The sequence below is a fragment of the Diprion similis genome, chromosome 6, assembly GCF_021155765.1.
Source record: "Diprion similis isolate iyDipSimi1 chromosome 6, iyDipSimi1.1, whole genome shotgun sequence".
NCBI classification, from domain to species: Eukaryota; Metazoa; Arthropoda; class Insecta; order Hymenoptera; family Diprionidae; genus Diprion; species Diprion similis.
This window is the reverse complement of record NC_060110.1, coordinates 25,289,232-25,304,096: the sequence shown is the minus strand read 5'-3', so window position 1 is coordinate 25,304,096 and position 14,865 is coordinate 25,289,232. Positions and strand designations below refer to the sequence as shown.

The 14,865-nt window shown below is 44.5% G+C and overlaps 1 protein-coding gene across 1 annotated transcript in view; it reads right to left on the bottom strand.

Annotated features, from left to right (window-relative positions):
* The window catches only part of LOC124407149, a 102,473-nt gene that overhangs the window by 72,701 nt on the left and 14,907 nt on the right, over positions 1-14,865 (bottom strand). The window contains exon 2 of the mRNA XM_046883003.1: positions 11,465-11,500. Coding sequence (XP_046738959.1) covers positions 11,465-11,500 — 36 coding nt within the window. The remainder of the gene's footprint in view (positions 1-11,464; positions 11,501-14,865) is intronic.

Genomic DNA, 14,865 nt, shown 5'->3' with positions numbered 1-14,865 from the left:
ATGAACTCCGCTGAGCAGCCGAAGATGATGCGATTCTTTGCTTCCTGCCAATGGCAAGAAATGAACGACTGAAGCGAGACACACGCGAGGCTCAAGGGGGCCTATAATTAAGGAAATTCAAGCAAACTTTCCTTCATCTTGTTTTCTCTGTTATTCAATATCATTATTAATGTTTTTAAAAGGTTCAACCAGCGGCGTGTGTATTTACGAGTAGGTAGTTATCAGATATTCATACACCGCAAAGTATATCGTTAATTGGAACTGCATTATGTTAAAGATCTCGACGGGCTGATCTTGTCTCGGGACTAGGGTACCATTGTCGGATGACCCGCAAGTTTCTTTTACGGCACCACCTCTTCTCCTCACGTACGCGTACCACAGGCAATCCGTACGGTATTCTGCACCATGTCATGCATGAAGTTAAGATGTAAAGGTTCGAATCGTACCTAATTGCACAACCAACGAATAGCATCAATAGCGACAAATACCACAGATTACCGATAATCAGCTTCTGGTAACTCATGGTAGAATTGAATGATACGTTAGTAATCAGATTTTTGTATCACGTAGAGTTTGAGTCGTCATATTCAAGTAGGCCTACCACTATAATAATTAGGAACCACCTGCTTTTGTCGAGAAAGGAAACACTCGAGTGGAAACAAAGATATTTTATCGGTTCTTGCGTCATCTGATCTAATAAATGAAATACTGGATCTTTTATTTCTCATTTAGACGCGAACGGTTGCGAACGGAAGACTTTATATATTTGCATTCGCAAAGAACTTTGAACTGAGAACTTATTTCAAGACCACGTTGGAAATGTATTGTCACCAGTAAAATCGTTTACAAATATTTTGGAAAAAGCGCTAGGGTTTTGTGAATACGATAAAAAACGAATCGCTCAAAGGATTTGGCTAAAATTTAATTCAACCTTTTTCAGGACTAGTTCGAGACGGGTGAAGGTTAAAAATTAAAAAAATTCTTATTCTCTACATTCCTCAACGTACATCATTAAACTCTGAAATGCAACTACATACCGTTACGATAGCTTTAGAACAAGTTTTCTATAATTCGTTATCAGTCACGTACATTGGTGTACAATTCCTTGTGGGTAGTATTCCAGACGAACTACTGAACGTATTATATTGAGATTCGGTTGGAAATCAGAGTATGCAAGCGAGCGGCAGAAGAATCCTAGAAATCTTAGGTAACGGGTGTTTTTAAAATTCTCGAAGAGTATAAATGAGAAAATTTTTTATCATATGTATCATACATATCTGCCCATCCACCCGTCAATCGATCAATTCGCACACGCGTTAAGTGTATCAAGTTGGGGTTTAAAACGTAAGTAAATACGTTGTAGGTGAATCGGAAGGGTTCGCGAGGCTTGGCTGTGAGTTTCATAGTCATACGGCACCGGATAAAGTTCCCACACGTGAGACTGAGCATCAACACGATAAAACACGTGTAGATAATTACCGACAAGCGCTACGGGCTTGCGATATTAATCACGATTAACTCGATTCAAGACATCCAAGTCTGCTCTACACTTTCTTTCACCTGTGGCGCGGTGAGCACAACGCAACAGCGTATAGTTGTGTGCGAGAGCTGCATCTCACGCGCAGGATATTACTGTGTGCATCTTTATGGTAGACGTACAAGATATGCACCATTGAACTCACACCGACGGATGGACCTTGTAAGTACTCAGATTGCTCCGATCACCGATGTGCTCTCGGACTCGAGGAATGAAGCCGGAGCCAGAGCCGAGGCGAAACGAGATGCCTATACATCGATCGCCCTCCTACCCCCCCTTCGCTCTCCCTCTCTTTCTGGCTTGTTCTTTCAGGCTCGTAATTGGTTAAATTCGACCTCTCTCGTCGAAAGTTACAGTATAAATCAAACGCACCCGCGCGGAATACCAGACTCCGTGTACCGCATCTCGTCATCTCGTCATTTGTATCGGTATGGATTTTAGAATGAGAAACGTTTCAATCATCCCGCTAAACAAACACTCGCCCGTACTACAAAGTCCATCATCTGTACTTTCACAAGCTCAATGAACAATGGCCGCACACAGGCTTACTTACCTATTTGATCCGTACTGTAATTAGAATCAGTGACTTATCAGTAGGCGTAAGTAAAATCAGTACCTCTAAACTTGTAAAGTGTACCTGACTGATTTAATTCACGACTGTCATCCCGATATGTACCCGATACTCAACTTTCGGTTGACGTAATAAATGTTAATTCAATATTCGACCAACCAGGCTCCGAATTTTTCAACCAGTATCGAAGAAATGGATTTTTGTAATTTCACCTCACGGTAACTTAGCTGGGTTGAACGCCAAAATATACGGCTTTAATGCAGTGTCAACACCCCCCAAAATTAAAAGGGCTAAATTCTCCTTTGTTTTCAAGTTTTGAACCGAATTAAGTAACGGTCATATGCGATACTATGCGATAGAGGCGAGTGGGATTTCCGAAGTTAATCGTATTACCATATAGCAGCGTGACTTCGAGGTTGGCCTACGCGAGAGGAGCTTCTCATCTGAATAAATATCGTATTATAATTAAAGGAATCGCTTAGGTCATAAATCAATGGAGTTCGGTTTATATATCAGTTGCACCTATAATATAGTCCAGCTCGTGGACTGCACCATGGGGGGTCTTTCCTCCTATGCTAATGGCACCCTCGCACGAAGAACTCCCCCCCTGCCCCTCTCTATCTCTTTCTCTCGGTATGGCCGCCTCTCTTATTTCAAACTTGACCCCCTCGCTGCCTCGGCTTCCCCGTGGTCATAATCATCCTGTGATCTCGCCGCTCTCAGGACAGCTTATCAATTTGTTACGAATAAAGTTTGTTGAATCAAATGAAAGGGTAATAAATATTGGGGTGAAGTGCTAGTCAATGCCCTTTTGTGTTTCCAAGCAGCGAGCCACCATCGGCATTACCGCAATTTTAACCTGAAATATTCATGTCCTAAACGAGCAGTTTTCATCTCCTACAAAATCTTGAGCACATGGGGTACGGAAGCTGCGGAACTTTCTATCCATCAGCACCGTCACAATTGACATCGCCACTGTATGTCGCACGACGCACGAACTTCGCATGACTCGAATCTATTTATCACGTTGGATGTATTACAGGTATACCCGTTCTAACCTGTCTCAAGCATCCCTTGCCCTTCCTTCTTTTTATTTCCTTCTCATTCTGACCCACTTTCAGCACCAACACCACGACAGTGCTCATAAGTGCTAGTCCCTCGGGCGATTTAATCTAATTTGTATACTCTTTTGTTAAGAGCCTGCCATCTCACCTATACCTCCACATCTGTACCCACGGCTGTGATTCACTCTACCTGTTACAACCGACGTACCGATTGTCACGACGCAGAATAATATATAATATAACGACGAAGAAGATGCAGGCATGTCAGGTTCCTTGACAGTTTATTGATATTGAAATACAAGAATGAAAATTTTCGTATTCAGCTTGCGTGAAGTAATTATACAGAGGTTCTTCGAAACGTTACAAGGTTAACAATGTAGATTAGTTGGGTGATGATGTTTTCTCAAAAGCGCGCACAGTAGAACTCGATGCGGCTTACCTAAGAAGAGATCGCAATAGCAATGGGTCGACGGCAGGTGAAATACTTGGTAAAGAGAGGACCATGCAGAAGCCTAACCACAAGTCAGTCCGCGGCAGGTCTTGTTCGCCCAAATTCTCAATGGGCAACCAGCTGGCTCGTTATCGATTCTGGATATTTTCACATGTACTCCAACTCCGAGCTGGACTCATTTTCAATCAAACTTTTAAGCACGTTGGCACGAGAATTTTGGTATTCCACATCAAACTTAGCCATTGGACAGGAACATCACAACCTAACGCAAAGGGCACTCGAGATTCAGCCTGTGTTTTACCGCTGTACGAAAAATTCGAGCTTGAAGGTTTCACCATTGAAGGTAATAGGATAGGGTCGCATCCGCGCAGCAGTGTTGGTGCAGGAGTAGGAAACGAAAGGTAGAGGGTACCGCGTAGGTATATCTACATGAATATATTTTATCTTATTTTTTCTAGCCGTTCAGAGAATCAATTAAAATTTTGGTCCGGTTGTTGGCAAAACGAGGGAATAATGATAGAGTTGAATGACGTGTAGTCAGGATTTCGGGATTTATTATTATTATTATTTATGCCCTCGCTGCAGGCCGCTGTTGGGTCCCAGGGCCGCACGGTTATGGACTGTATTGCAGGGCCGGTGATCCACTGACTTTCGATCCTTTCACCTCTCTAACTTCGATGCACTTTTTGTGAGAATGACGAGGTCTTGCAACTAATCCTGATCGATAATTATCTGGGATCCGTTTACTGCGACATTGTTAGTGCCAAAAGCGAAAGGAAAAAAGAATGGCAACAGGTTAACCAGGAAGAAAAATACTCGGGTATTATAGATATTATCTTGGATAAGTATCGTATAAACATACCTTGCTTGAATACTTTAAGCATTTTGGTATTCGACCCTTAATAGTCGCAGACTGAAATCTAAGTTACGCGGAATTGTAACAAAAATTGAGTTGAGAGCCAGAGAGGAGCAGGAGAACTCGGAAGCAGGGGGAAGTTTGGAATCCATCCTACGAATATACCAAGGAACGTTTGTTCGTTCCAGTCGAGACTGGAAGCGGCTGATCGACCGGGCAATATTTAATTACAGATAATTACTGGTTATAATCTGCGGCAGATCGGCGGCCTGCCGTTTAATTGATTGGCTTTACGGTCTGATTTGTGGATCTCTTGTTCGGAAGATCGGTATCCATTCCAATGATGCTTATTATCCACGGTGTAGAGCACACATTGCCGATCCTGTATCATTATTCGTATTATATGGTTATCACGCAATCCACCCACATCGCCTTGATGAACTTCGATCGCTTGGCTCATTCTCAGTGAAACCTCTGCCGACGATGACTTTAGCGGGGAGAAGGGCTCAGCTACTGTCAACCTACCAATGTCTCTCAACTCATCCAACGAGCTCGTTATGTCAGCAATATATGTTATACGCGTTTCTAGAATCTACGTACGTACGTCGATACCAAACTATGGAATTACCCCTCAGTTCTCGTGGTCAAGTGTCTCCATTACTTGGTCGGTGCCAGGAATCTTCCCAATTCCAGTTAGGCAAGAATACAAGTGGATACAAGTATTATTTCGAATGATTCCAATGTTGAGAACAATTCGAAGAGTTCTGTTCATCGTGATCACATGCAGTACAGCTAAGAAACTGCTGGTTTCTAACGTCTTTTTCAATATAATCCATATTTCAGTTCGATCGCAACGGCTAACGGTCTGTACCAGCGCTTTAGGGACCATGTTTTACAATTTGATTTCGGTACTCTTAGCATTGGAATTCAGTTTATGTCAGTTGAAAGGTAATTTACTAATGGCGGCAATTATTGGACTTAATACGACGGCATCAAGGCTCACAAGATTTTCTCAAATAAGGGATTCTAGAGCGCAGATCGAGAAACTATTAAAATCTCCTATTGAAACATCTGAAATTGGGATGTGGACTCGGACTTAATCAGCTACACCGAGGAAGATTGTTTCACTTGCGCACGTACGAGCCGAACATGCAGATCCAAACACGAAATATTACTAATGGCTGTTTACCGGATGATTGCGCCAAGTAATGGGTTATGCTACTGCGGTTCCCCGAGACCGCAAGGCCCTTCAGTAGGGAATAACCATATCTTACGATGATCAAGGTGCCGTGTAGAGTATGATTAGTTGGAGTAGAGGATCGTAGAACTTGTCAAGATTGCACTTGCCTGGTACACCGATCAAATTTTACTTTAATAAAACGCAGAAGTACACGAGTCCACTGCGTTCTGAGGACGAGGCAAAATTAATACCAAATGAATCAACGTAAGACGTTCGAACTGAACATAGGACAGAGTTATCAGGGTTCACGCGTACATCATATTCAACAATGCACCATACGCCCTGACAAAAAAAAACGACCTGCAATCAGTACTCGTACACAGCTCTCTCAAAAAACATATGGGATCCAGGTATTTTGGAAAGTTATTGGCAGGCTTGAAACAAAGTGTGAAGGTATTAGCGCATAGCACGAAGCGTAATTGCTTCTTGCCTCGCCTATGGAAAGAGACAGGTCAAGTAACGATCGTTGAAAAGTTGGCAGACAAAGATCTTTCTAATTCTTCCTGTAGTAATCAGATTTTTTTTCATTTCAAACCTAGGTGGATGATTTTCAAAAACTTTTTTCAAGGATTAAGCAAAATTTAGGATATTCATTGTTAAAACCTCCATCCTTACGTGAATTGAAACGATATTTTGATGGGGGCATGTCTGCCAGACGGTCCAAAAGACAGGCAATTAAGTTGCACGGAATGAAGTATACGGCTGCACTTTGTGGCTGTACATCCTGGTGGCTAAAAAATAATTCATCTCAAGTTCCGTAGCTCGTAGTTGACCTAATCGAATTTGAATTATCATAATGAAGCTTTGGAGTGGATGCCGTAGGTTGGCGGCATGAAGTAGCGTCCATTAGTAGCGTCCGCCGTGAAACAAGGTTATGCTAGATATCCAATCCGACTCAGCGGACATGGACGGCGCGTGCAGAGTCATCATTCGTGGAGATACAAAGACAACGCCGCCACGACCCAAGGTAGCTCGACGAGAGAGCCGCGGCCAGGTGGAGCAAAAAACTGGGTATGCTAAATGACAGGTAGATACAGATAGACTCGTATTCATACGTACTGTTCTAAAAACTTACATACACAATCGACTTGAACACAGATGTACAAGGTGTACTAAAATGACATATTCCTCATGGAATGGGCAAGTCTGCTCCCCAATTAACAATCGCCTAGAAAAGGGGGAAATAACCGCAATAAGTATATTTTACATTCCCCACAATTATTTTAATTTTCATGATTCTTTGAGGATTTTTAGCGCTGTGGTCCGAAGATGCGGTAGTGAACTGTTTTCTTCGATATTCAAAAAATAGAATAAAGAAATTGTCAACAGTAGATTACTGATATCCTGAAACTCGATATCAAGAATTTCTACAGTAGATTTTCGGTTTAGGAATGTGAATAAAGTTGTCTATCACTAACCATCAAAGTGAGCCATGCAACGGAACTGAATGGTTTTTAAAAATTCACGGAAATCGGAGTTGAATCAGAGGAGGTGGCGTACATGACTGATGTTAAAATCCTCACCCCGCTACATCACAGACACATTTATGAACTTGAAATTTACTCGTAGTATCCTTAAATCATCAAGGTCAGTACGGAGTATACGGGAATGGGGATTAGATTCCGTATAATAGGAACTTTCTTCCTGTCCTCCTTGCTTTGTCTCACCAACCACGATTACGTGTTTTCGGAAATACTCGTATCCCCTCATCTCCTCAATATCTCTTTTTTTAGTTGAAAGCAGAAGGTTGATGACAGAATCCAGTCCAGTATAATGTATATTATAATTTATTATTTGATTTTCTGTCGTTTCTTACAACATTTGATCGAGATGATTAGTAGGTATGGGTGTAATCTTTCACGAGCTCGCGTGGGAGAGATTAAAAATAATAAAGGCAGATGGATTCCCTTTTATTAATTGCATAAATCCTGCTTGAATGATACTCGGGAATAGACGTGAAGACGAAAGACTCGCTGTCGTCTCAACGTCTAGGAATGATTCTCCGTCAACAATATTGGTGAATTCTAAAGCATAGGAGTTCTAGAATTGAAGATCCCTCTGCTGCATTAAAATACACTTCGGGTCCTCCCACCACTTGCCCCCGTGTCCCCAGACCCCCTCACAATCCTTCGAAGGGCGACCAGGAACAAGAGATCGAATCACTATTTACACCCGTGAAAATGAAATGGCTTCATCCGTCTTATCGGGTCTGATCTCGCCTGGAGTTTCTTACGCTAATGTCGAAAATGTGTCGTCGCGTTTAGCTACCTGATATCTTGGCAGCCACCCTACTATCCTCTATCTCTCTCTCTCTCTCTGTCCCTTCCCCTTTCTCTCTCTTTCCGCCTCTTCCTTGAAACCGTGTGTCTAGGTATGCGATTTCGTGTCTGTCGGCCCGGTGATTCGCCCCGCGTGCGACAAGGGTGGTAATGGTGCCATCCGGGTAGTCGAAGGACCATTAAGTCCTACCTGGACCCCGTCGTCGATTTTTGTCGGCGATGAAATGGGTGCAAGGGAGAGAAACGAAGGAGAAGAAAGAGGGAAAAAGTGAAAAGAAAATGAAATAAAATGGAAAAAAGGACGGAGTTATGAGGGCACGCAAAAAATTCTACGGGTTCGTTCTCTGCCCGGCAAACTGCATTCAAATAACTCCATAGATCCCTAGATCCTTCCCTTTACACTTTACAGTAGTAGGTAGATGCACCCACACGCACTCACGTCTACCTGCGTTGCTGCCGACCGTGTGAAGCTGGGCACGTTTTGCTTTGTACGCACACTGTTGACTTGAAGACGCCTCGATAAAATCCCAAGACCAATTGCGCAATCCATTGCTTCGGTAAGGTGAACAAATAATTGAAAATAATTCCGGCGTCGTACCATGGCTAAAGGTAGGGGCTCAACCCAACAGCTGCTTTCAGGCTCGCGAAGGTATTTTTGTCGGCTTAATTTTTAACGCTCTTCTCATTATCTATGCAGGCATTCGAGAAAAGCCCAGAGTTCCGACAGAGTCGGGATTCACGAGTGATCCAAAGTTTCGAGACCCGGACGGCGAATAATTGGAAACCAAACCCCGGGGAGCTCAACTTGTTATAAAACCATGATCAGATATTTTTCTTCAGAACAGAAGACCGGACCGCCCGAGAGAAATCGCGTACGATACTCAGATTTTGGTGAGTTTCATTCTGCTTTTCATTCCAAGACATACTTTGATGGTTATATTCGTCACTACCGCACAGATTCACGTCTGCAAGCGCGTATGCAAAGTCACGGCAAGGCCGCCGCTCGTGGTAAAGACGAGAAGGTATGCCTGTAGTACCTGGTGGAGGGACCCTCGCCTTGGCGGTGGCGAGGAACGTGGGGAACGGGGGCCCAAGGGCCCCGGGCGAGGTCATCCGGCACCCTCGCCCCCGCGCACCCTGATTACCCGTGCCGGGGGCGGGACTCGTCGTAATGAGCGTCAAAGTGGCGCTCAACTCCGCAAGGAAAGATCAGAGTGCCCCAGGGCGATACCTATAGCCCCGGGTATGGGTATCCGTCTCTCGGCGAACGTTGCCGCTGCCGGTGCGGCTTTCACTTTTACGTCCTACCTTTCATCTCCGCTATCACAGTGACTAACTACATCTCGCTTCGAGGTACCGATAATCCACTTCAGCCACACGAAGGATTGGATGGTACGTTTTTAATCGAGCTGCAATTACTTCGTCCAGATAGTGGGATTTATATACCTGTACCAGATCATTTACTCGAATGAAAATATTTGATCGAATCGCTGACATGGATTCGACATGGAGCCTCAGCTTCTTGGTGGAGGAAAATCGCGATTTTTCACGAAAATTTCGATGAATTTTCGAAAATACGGGACTTGGTACAAATATTTTTGACGATTCATAGATAGTTGTAGAATGGCATACTGCTTCGCGATAAATTTTCGTACATCAATCCTTGAAATGGATTCGAGTTTTTGGGAAATATCATAGTAATCCGGGTGAGGAGAAACAATTAATGTTTGTTAATCTTCACATACCCCAAACCAGGTGAGTTTAAAAATATACGACAGATTTCGTACGCAGATTCGCAAGGATCGTACGGAGAAGACAAGAAGTGTTGTTGAATGCAGACCCACTACGTACTAGGTACTAAACTTGTCTTCGGTAAGTTTTCTCTAAGAGATAAAAGTGATATTTTTTCGGAAAGTTCTATATGAAAAACAAATTCTTCATTTACGTTTTTCAACGGACCGTGAAACCATATCGCTTGCAATATAACAAAGTAATAGTGAAATTGGAAGCCACGCGGTGTCACAAAAAGCGTCAATGCGTTCAGGTGAAGTTTGCCTGAGAAATTCTTCAAAATGAGAGGGAAAAAAATTAAAGTTATTTGGATGCTCAATTTCTTAAAGATGGTCTCGAACCTTGTCATAAGGTAAATCGAAAGTCTGCACTCGGCTATTTCGTCGTCGAGACTGCCGGCAACATGACCAGGATTGTCACTTTCGAATATCACAAGAATCAAGGGACAGTAATGCGAAAGGAATGAAACGTCTGGTCGTAGTCTTCGTGTGGATCGTAAAATACTTTCAAACTTGCAAGGATTCTGATTGTGAGTTCCGTCGACGTTTCACGATCCGTGCGGGTATTTCGCTAGGTTAAGAGTCATCGAGGGCACGAAATGCTCCGTAAGGCCGGCTCGGCATGCCCGAAGATGTCCTCGATGACGGGGGCGAGGGTTGTCAGCTCGGGGGCGTGACCGACGACGAGGGGAATACGAAAGCAGGCTGTTCACTGTCTGTCCTGTCGGCAGGCAGCAAGGCCCCCGGCATGATTGAACGATGTTATTTTAAGTTTTCCGCCGAGGGTTGCGGTGCTCCCGTCTTGCCCTAATCGGCTGTCGACTGTCGAGGATTCCCAACCCTCTTGCACCCGCTTGCCGAGCAACTAGATTCACGCCTCGGAGGATTCCTGTCCCTTGAGGGGGGGTCACGGGGGGTTGGAGAGAGAGAGAGGAACGAGGACTAGATTCAAAACGATTTGGATCAGTTCGAGACGGCGGAGAAGGGCGGAACCTGTTGATCCCCATCACTGCAGGTCATGCCCCGTCGTCAAGGGGTTTGAACTTGAGATATCCACGCGAACGAATACCCGCGCCACGATACGGGCACTCTTAACAAAAAAAGCTGTGGTTGAAATAAGTCTACCAACAGTAGATAAATCTACATTTTCAAATCAAAGCGACAATCACCGACCATCCACAGAACGGATTACAAATGCATTTTACGCATTCTACATAGCTCGGCTCGACGCGTATGGAGAAGCGTGTGCGACTACTATGCTTTGGGTTGATACGCGTGATCCATCGTAGCCATTGATTCGTCTTCAGAATCACTAGAATCCAACCGGGCACGGCTAAGAGCACATCCTCGAAGTGTCGACCGGTGGTTGGTTTTCGCAACGCGGCCAACTCCACCGGACGAGAGTGTAACGTTGATAGCCATATCAAAGTTACCCGGTTTTTTGACAGTTCCATTTGAAAAATTTACAATCTTTTCCTCAGCCAGCAACGCGTCTAGCCACACAATCATGCCCACGCGTGTAATCTACGTTTTCAGAATATTGCCAGCTGCGATCATTGAAAGCATGCGAAACTTTCGATGAGGGTCGAAGGTTACGCACAACGTTGATCTCTTTTCGTTCCTCAGATGCAAATGAAATTCTTGCAAGTAGTGTAATCACCGTGAAATAAACTCACCGTAAGGCCTTTCCAGCATCGGGTCACCACACGGTTCTACAACAGAGAAAAAGACGCAAATGAGTGACAAGAATAAATAGTGGATGGGATTTTAGGACGACCGACGACGCCCGACACCCGGCTGTCGACGCGCGGAAACGCAGCGAGACCGAGTCGGCCTGCTAATTGGCTCATTAGCTGGCTGCTATACGCGTATGATCCTACTCGCGCCCTGCCTACAGGTATAGTTATAATTATGCATCTCTCCGTGCGCTGCGTCTTCTCCTCGCGGGGCTAAGTTTCTCGATTATTGCTAGAAAATGTTTCAGTTTTCAGTTAAGTTTCCTTGATTCTCTCTTATGCAACAAATACATCCCCGTCAACCACGAATCGGAAATCGAAACTCGAGATGGTAGACGGGACCGCCAGAGGCTCATACATTACCTGGGACGGAATAATCCTTTTGCACGATGAGTACATATATCTGTCGGATTATGTGGGCAATATAAGCTGCCCTGGCTCAAGTAAGCTTCACGTGCGAGCTGGCTATTGTGATTATTATACCTAGTCGAGGCTTGTCACGCCTCGCTAATTAACATTCAGTCATCTCCCGCACACCTTGGGTTCGGCACAAGGAGTCGTTTAATATTTATTATATATCGTTTGCTCCCCCTGCTGGCCTGTGGCTGCAACGCGGCATATAGTATGTGTACCCAGTATTCTATCCTCAATTAGAATTCTTCGGACACGATACACTTGCCGATTCATGGAAAATATTACAATATAACAGACTCATCGCAGCGCGTAGGAGGTGGATCGGATAGCCGAAGACTCACGGGCAACCAGTCGAGAACCGTAAACGTTATAGGTAAACAAGTTGCCCGATCCACGGCCCAGATAATCCGCTCAGAGATTGCAAAAGAACCGAGGCTGCAAATTTCTCCAATTTCTGTATCATAAAAGTAAGTGTTTCGCTTTCCTTCTTCCCGCTGTAGATAATGGGAATGGTAGGGATATGTAAGGAAAGAAAAATAAATTGAAAAAAAAAAAGAAAAAACTAGACCTGAATTGTAATTAAATTTTTCAGAGGCTTAAGCTAATCAGATCGGCGAATTCGATGGTAGATTAAAATTTCTTGGAACAAGTTGGTAATCGAGATTGAAAGAGTAGAGACAACGACCATAGGCACAGCCTATAGCCATTTCGATACATTGACCTCCCCGTTAATCGTTACAACTTAACCATTACTAGATCGCGATGTGACGATTACGAACGCGCAAGGATCGTATCGAGACGGTTCCATTGTTTGTTCTTAATTAGCTATACAACTGATGTATACGAAGGATTATTTATACACGCGCTTAGTGAACCGAGAACAATGTCTCGATGTCTTAACAAAATTATCCTGTCCTCTGTCAGAGTACGGGGTATGTGGTTACGTGGAACCTGTACCCAATCGTACGAACTTGACAGTAATCGACGTTCACGGTGATCACGGCGTGTTTCAGTTTCGAAGCGTCAGGTTTCGTTTTGACTTCACCTATACATCAAATGCCACCCCATCCAGCGGTTGCCGTTGAAATCTTTGGAATATAAACTCTTAACTATTCTAATCAGCTCGTATTCGCGGACCATTTGTCAAATGTTGGTAGGTCCCTGTAAATTAAATTTTTCAATCCCGACTAGGCAAATCGGCAACGTTTCGTGATGACTGTACGTTCTCGTCTATAACTGACAAACGAATCAAGCATAATTAAGTTTTGGGCATATATTTGCCCCGTTCTCTACGACCGGGCTTGAACTCGGTATCCCCGAATAAGTTGCATATAAAATGCTTACGCGCGCAGACGCTAATCGTTTGAGGGGCCCTTCAAGGAGATAGGTACAAAGATCTGACCCATCCTGTTCTCGAGTTTTTCCTTCCGCGTGGCTTGATATTATTAATGAACCAGTCAAGCAGTACGTAACCCAATTCTCCAATGCGGTCGGACGGTGCGGATAAATTTGATAACAGAAGAGAGTCACGAAAGACTCGTTAGCAATGCCCGCACTCTGATTAGCCGGCTTTGCCAACTCATCCCGCGTCCCTAGAGTATCGAGACAACCACGGTCACAGATATACGCAGGTTATAGAGATACATCGTGTCGCGCGGCACCTTGTTTCGCCGTCATCTTTATACTTATATATTGACTAACGATGATCGGACTTATTAAACGAGAGTCACTGTAGTCTTAAAGTTCGATCAAAGGATTGAAGTTTCGAAATCACTGTGACTTTGTACAGATAGGCAATCGTATTTATACTAGTATGCAATTAGCAATCGTTTGTCGCGGTTTTCAGCTTTGCGTTGCGATGCCGGAGAACCTTATATGAGAGAATATAACTACGTACTCTGTTTGTGTGCCACGAAGCGATTGCCACTTTTTGTTAATTTTGACGAGTTGTAATGTTGCGAATAGTTCAAAGCTTCAACGAGCGAATGAAAGTCTATCGAATCTGATGCTTGAAAAAATTATTACCGCCCTCGACAAGCCACGAGTGCCAATCTTCTGCATGATACAAGTTATGGGTGAAATATGAAAAATAATGGTATTTGGATTAATTGTAACTACTTGCTCGAATTTGCATTTGCGTGAATTTCTGTACTAAGAAATATTGTCTACACAATTTTAAGTCTATTAGAAAAAAAATCCAATACGTATGTGGAGTCAAATTTGCACGAGCGTGCATGACAGGCTTTCCACGTCGGCTATGGCAAACACACCCGTGGCATACGCGTGAACCGGCGTCTTACAATTGAGCCCGCACATACCGGTGATTAAAAAAAGTCTCCGAGGATTTGGCTCCTTTTGATCCTCCGCCCTTGTCCCGAGGACCGAGCGAGCGATACCTGGGCTGAGGATAGGCTTGGAAGTAGAAGGCCTTCGAGCGCAGTTCGAGAAATCGTTCGTTTCGTCGCAGCTGTGCCTAGAGCGGGTCAGGACGCCGCGATGCCGGGCCGGACGGACGGACGAACACGTGAGTCAGGGGTAGGCGGCAAGGCTGTTTCGCGTGCAAGACACGGCCCTGAGGGCCACTCGCAGCGTCGTCGCCCGGGATCCGATGCCATCTCCCTCGCCACACGCGCAACGCAACGCAACGCAACGCAACTCAACGGTCGGCATGCGCACACATACCAACGTATCGGACGTACGGATGCAGGCGGGAAACGGGACGGGAATCCGTGACGTGGGAGTGTGTGGTCTACACCTGTTGTCGTTCACACCTGCGTGCGCAGCCGAGTCAACTGTTGCGGGGCTACCGGTAAAAAAGGGAGATTACAAGTCGAATCGAGCATTACGCGTTTATAGCAGCAGGGAGATCCTGCTGTTTCGGGAAGGAAGGGAAATGGACGGTGAGTATCAATGGGGAGTTGACTAAT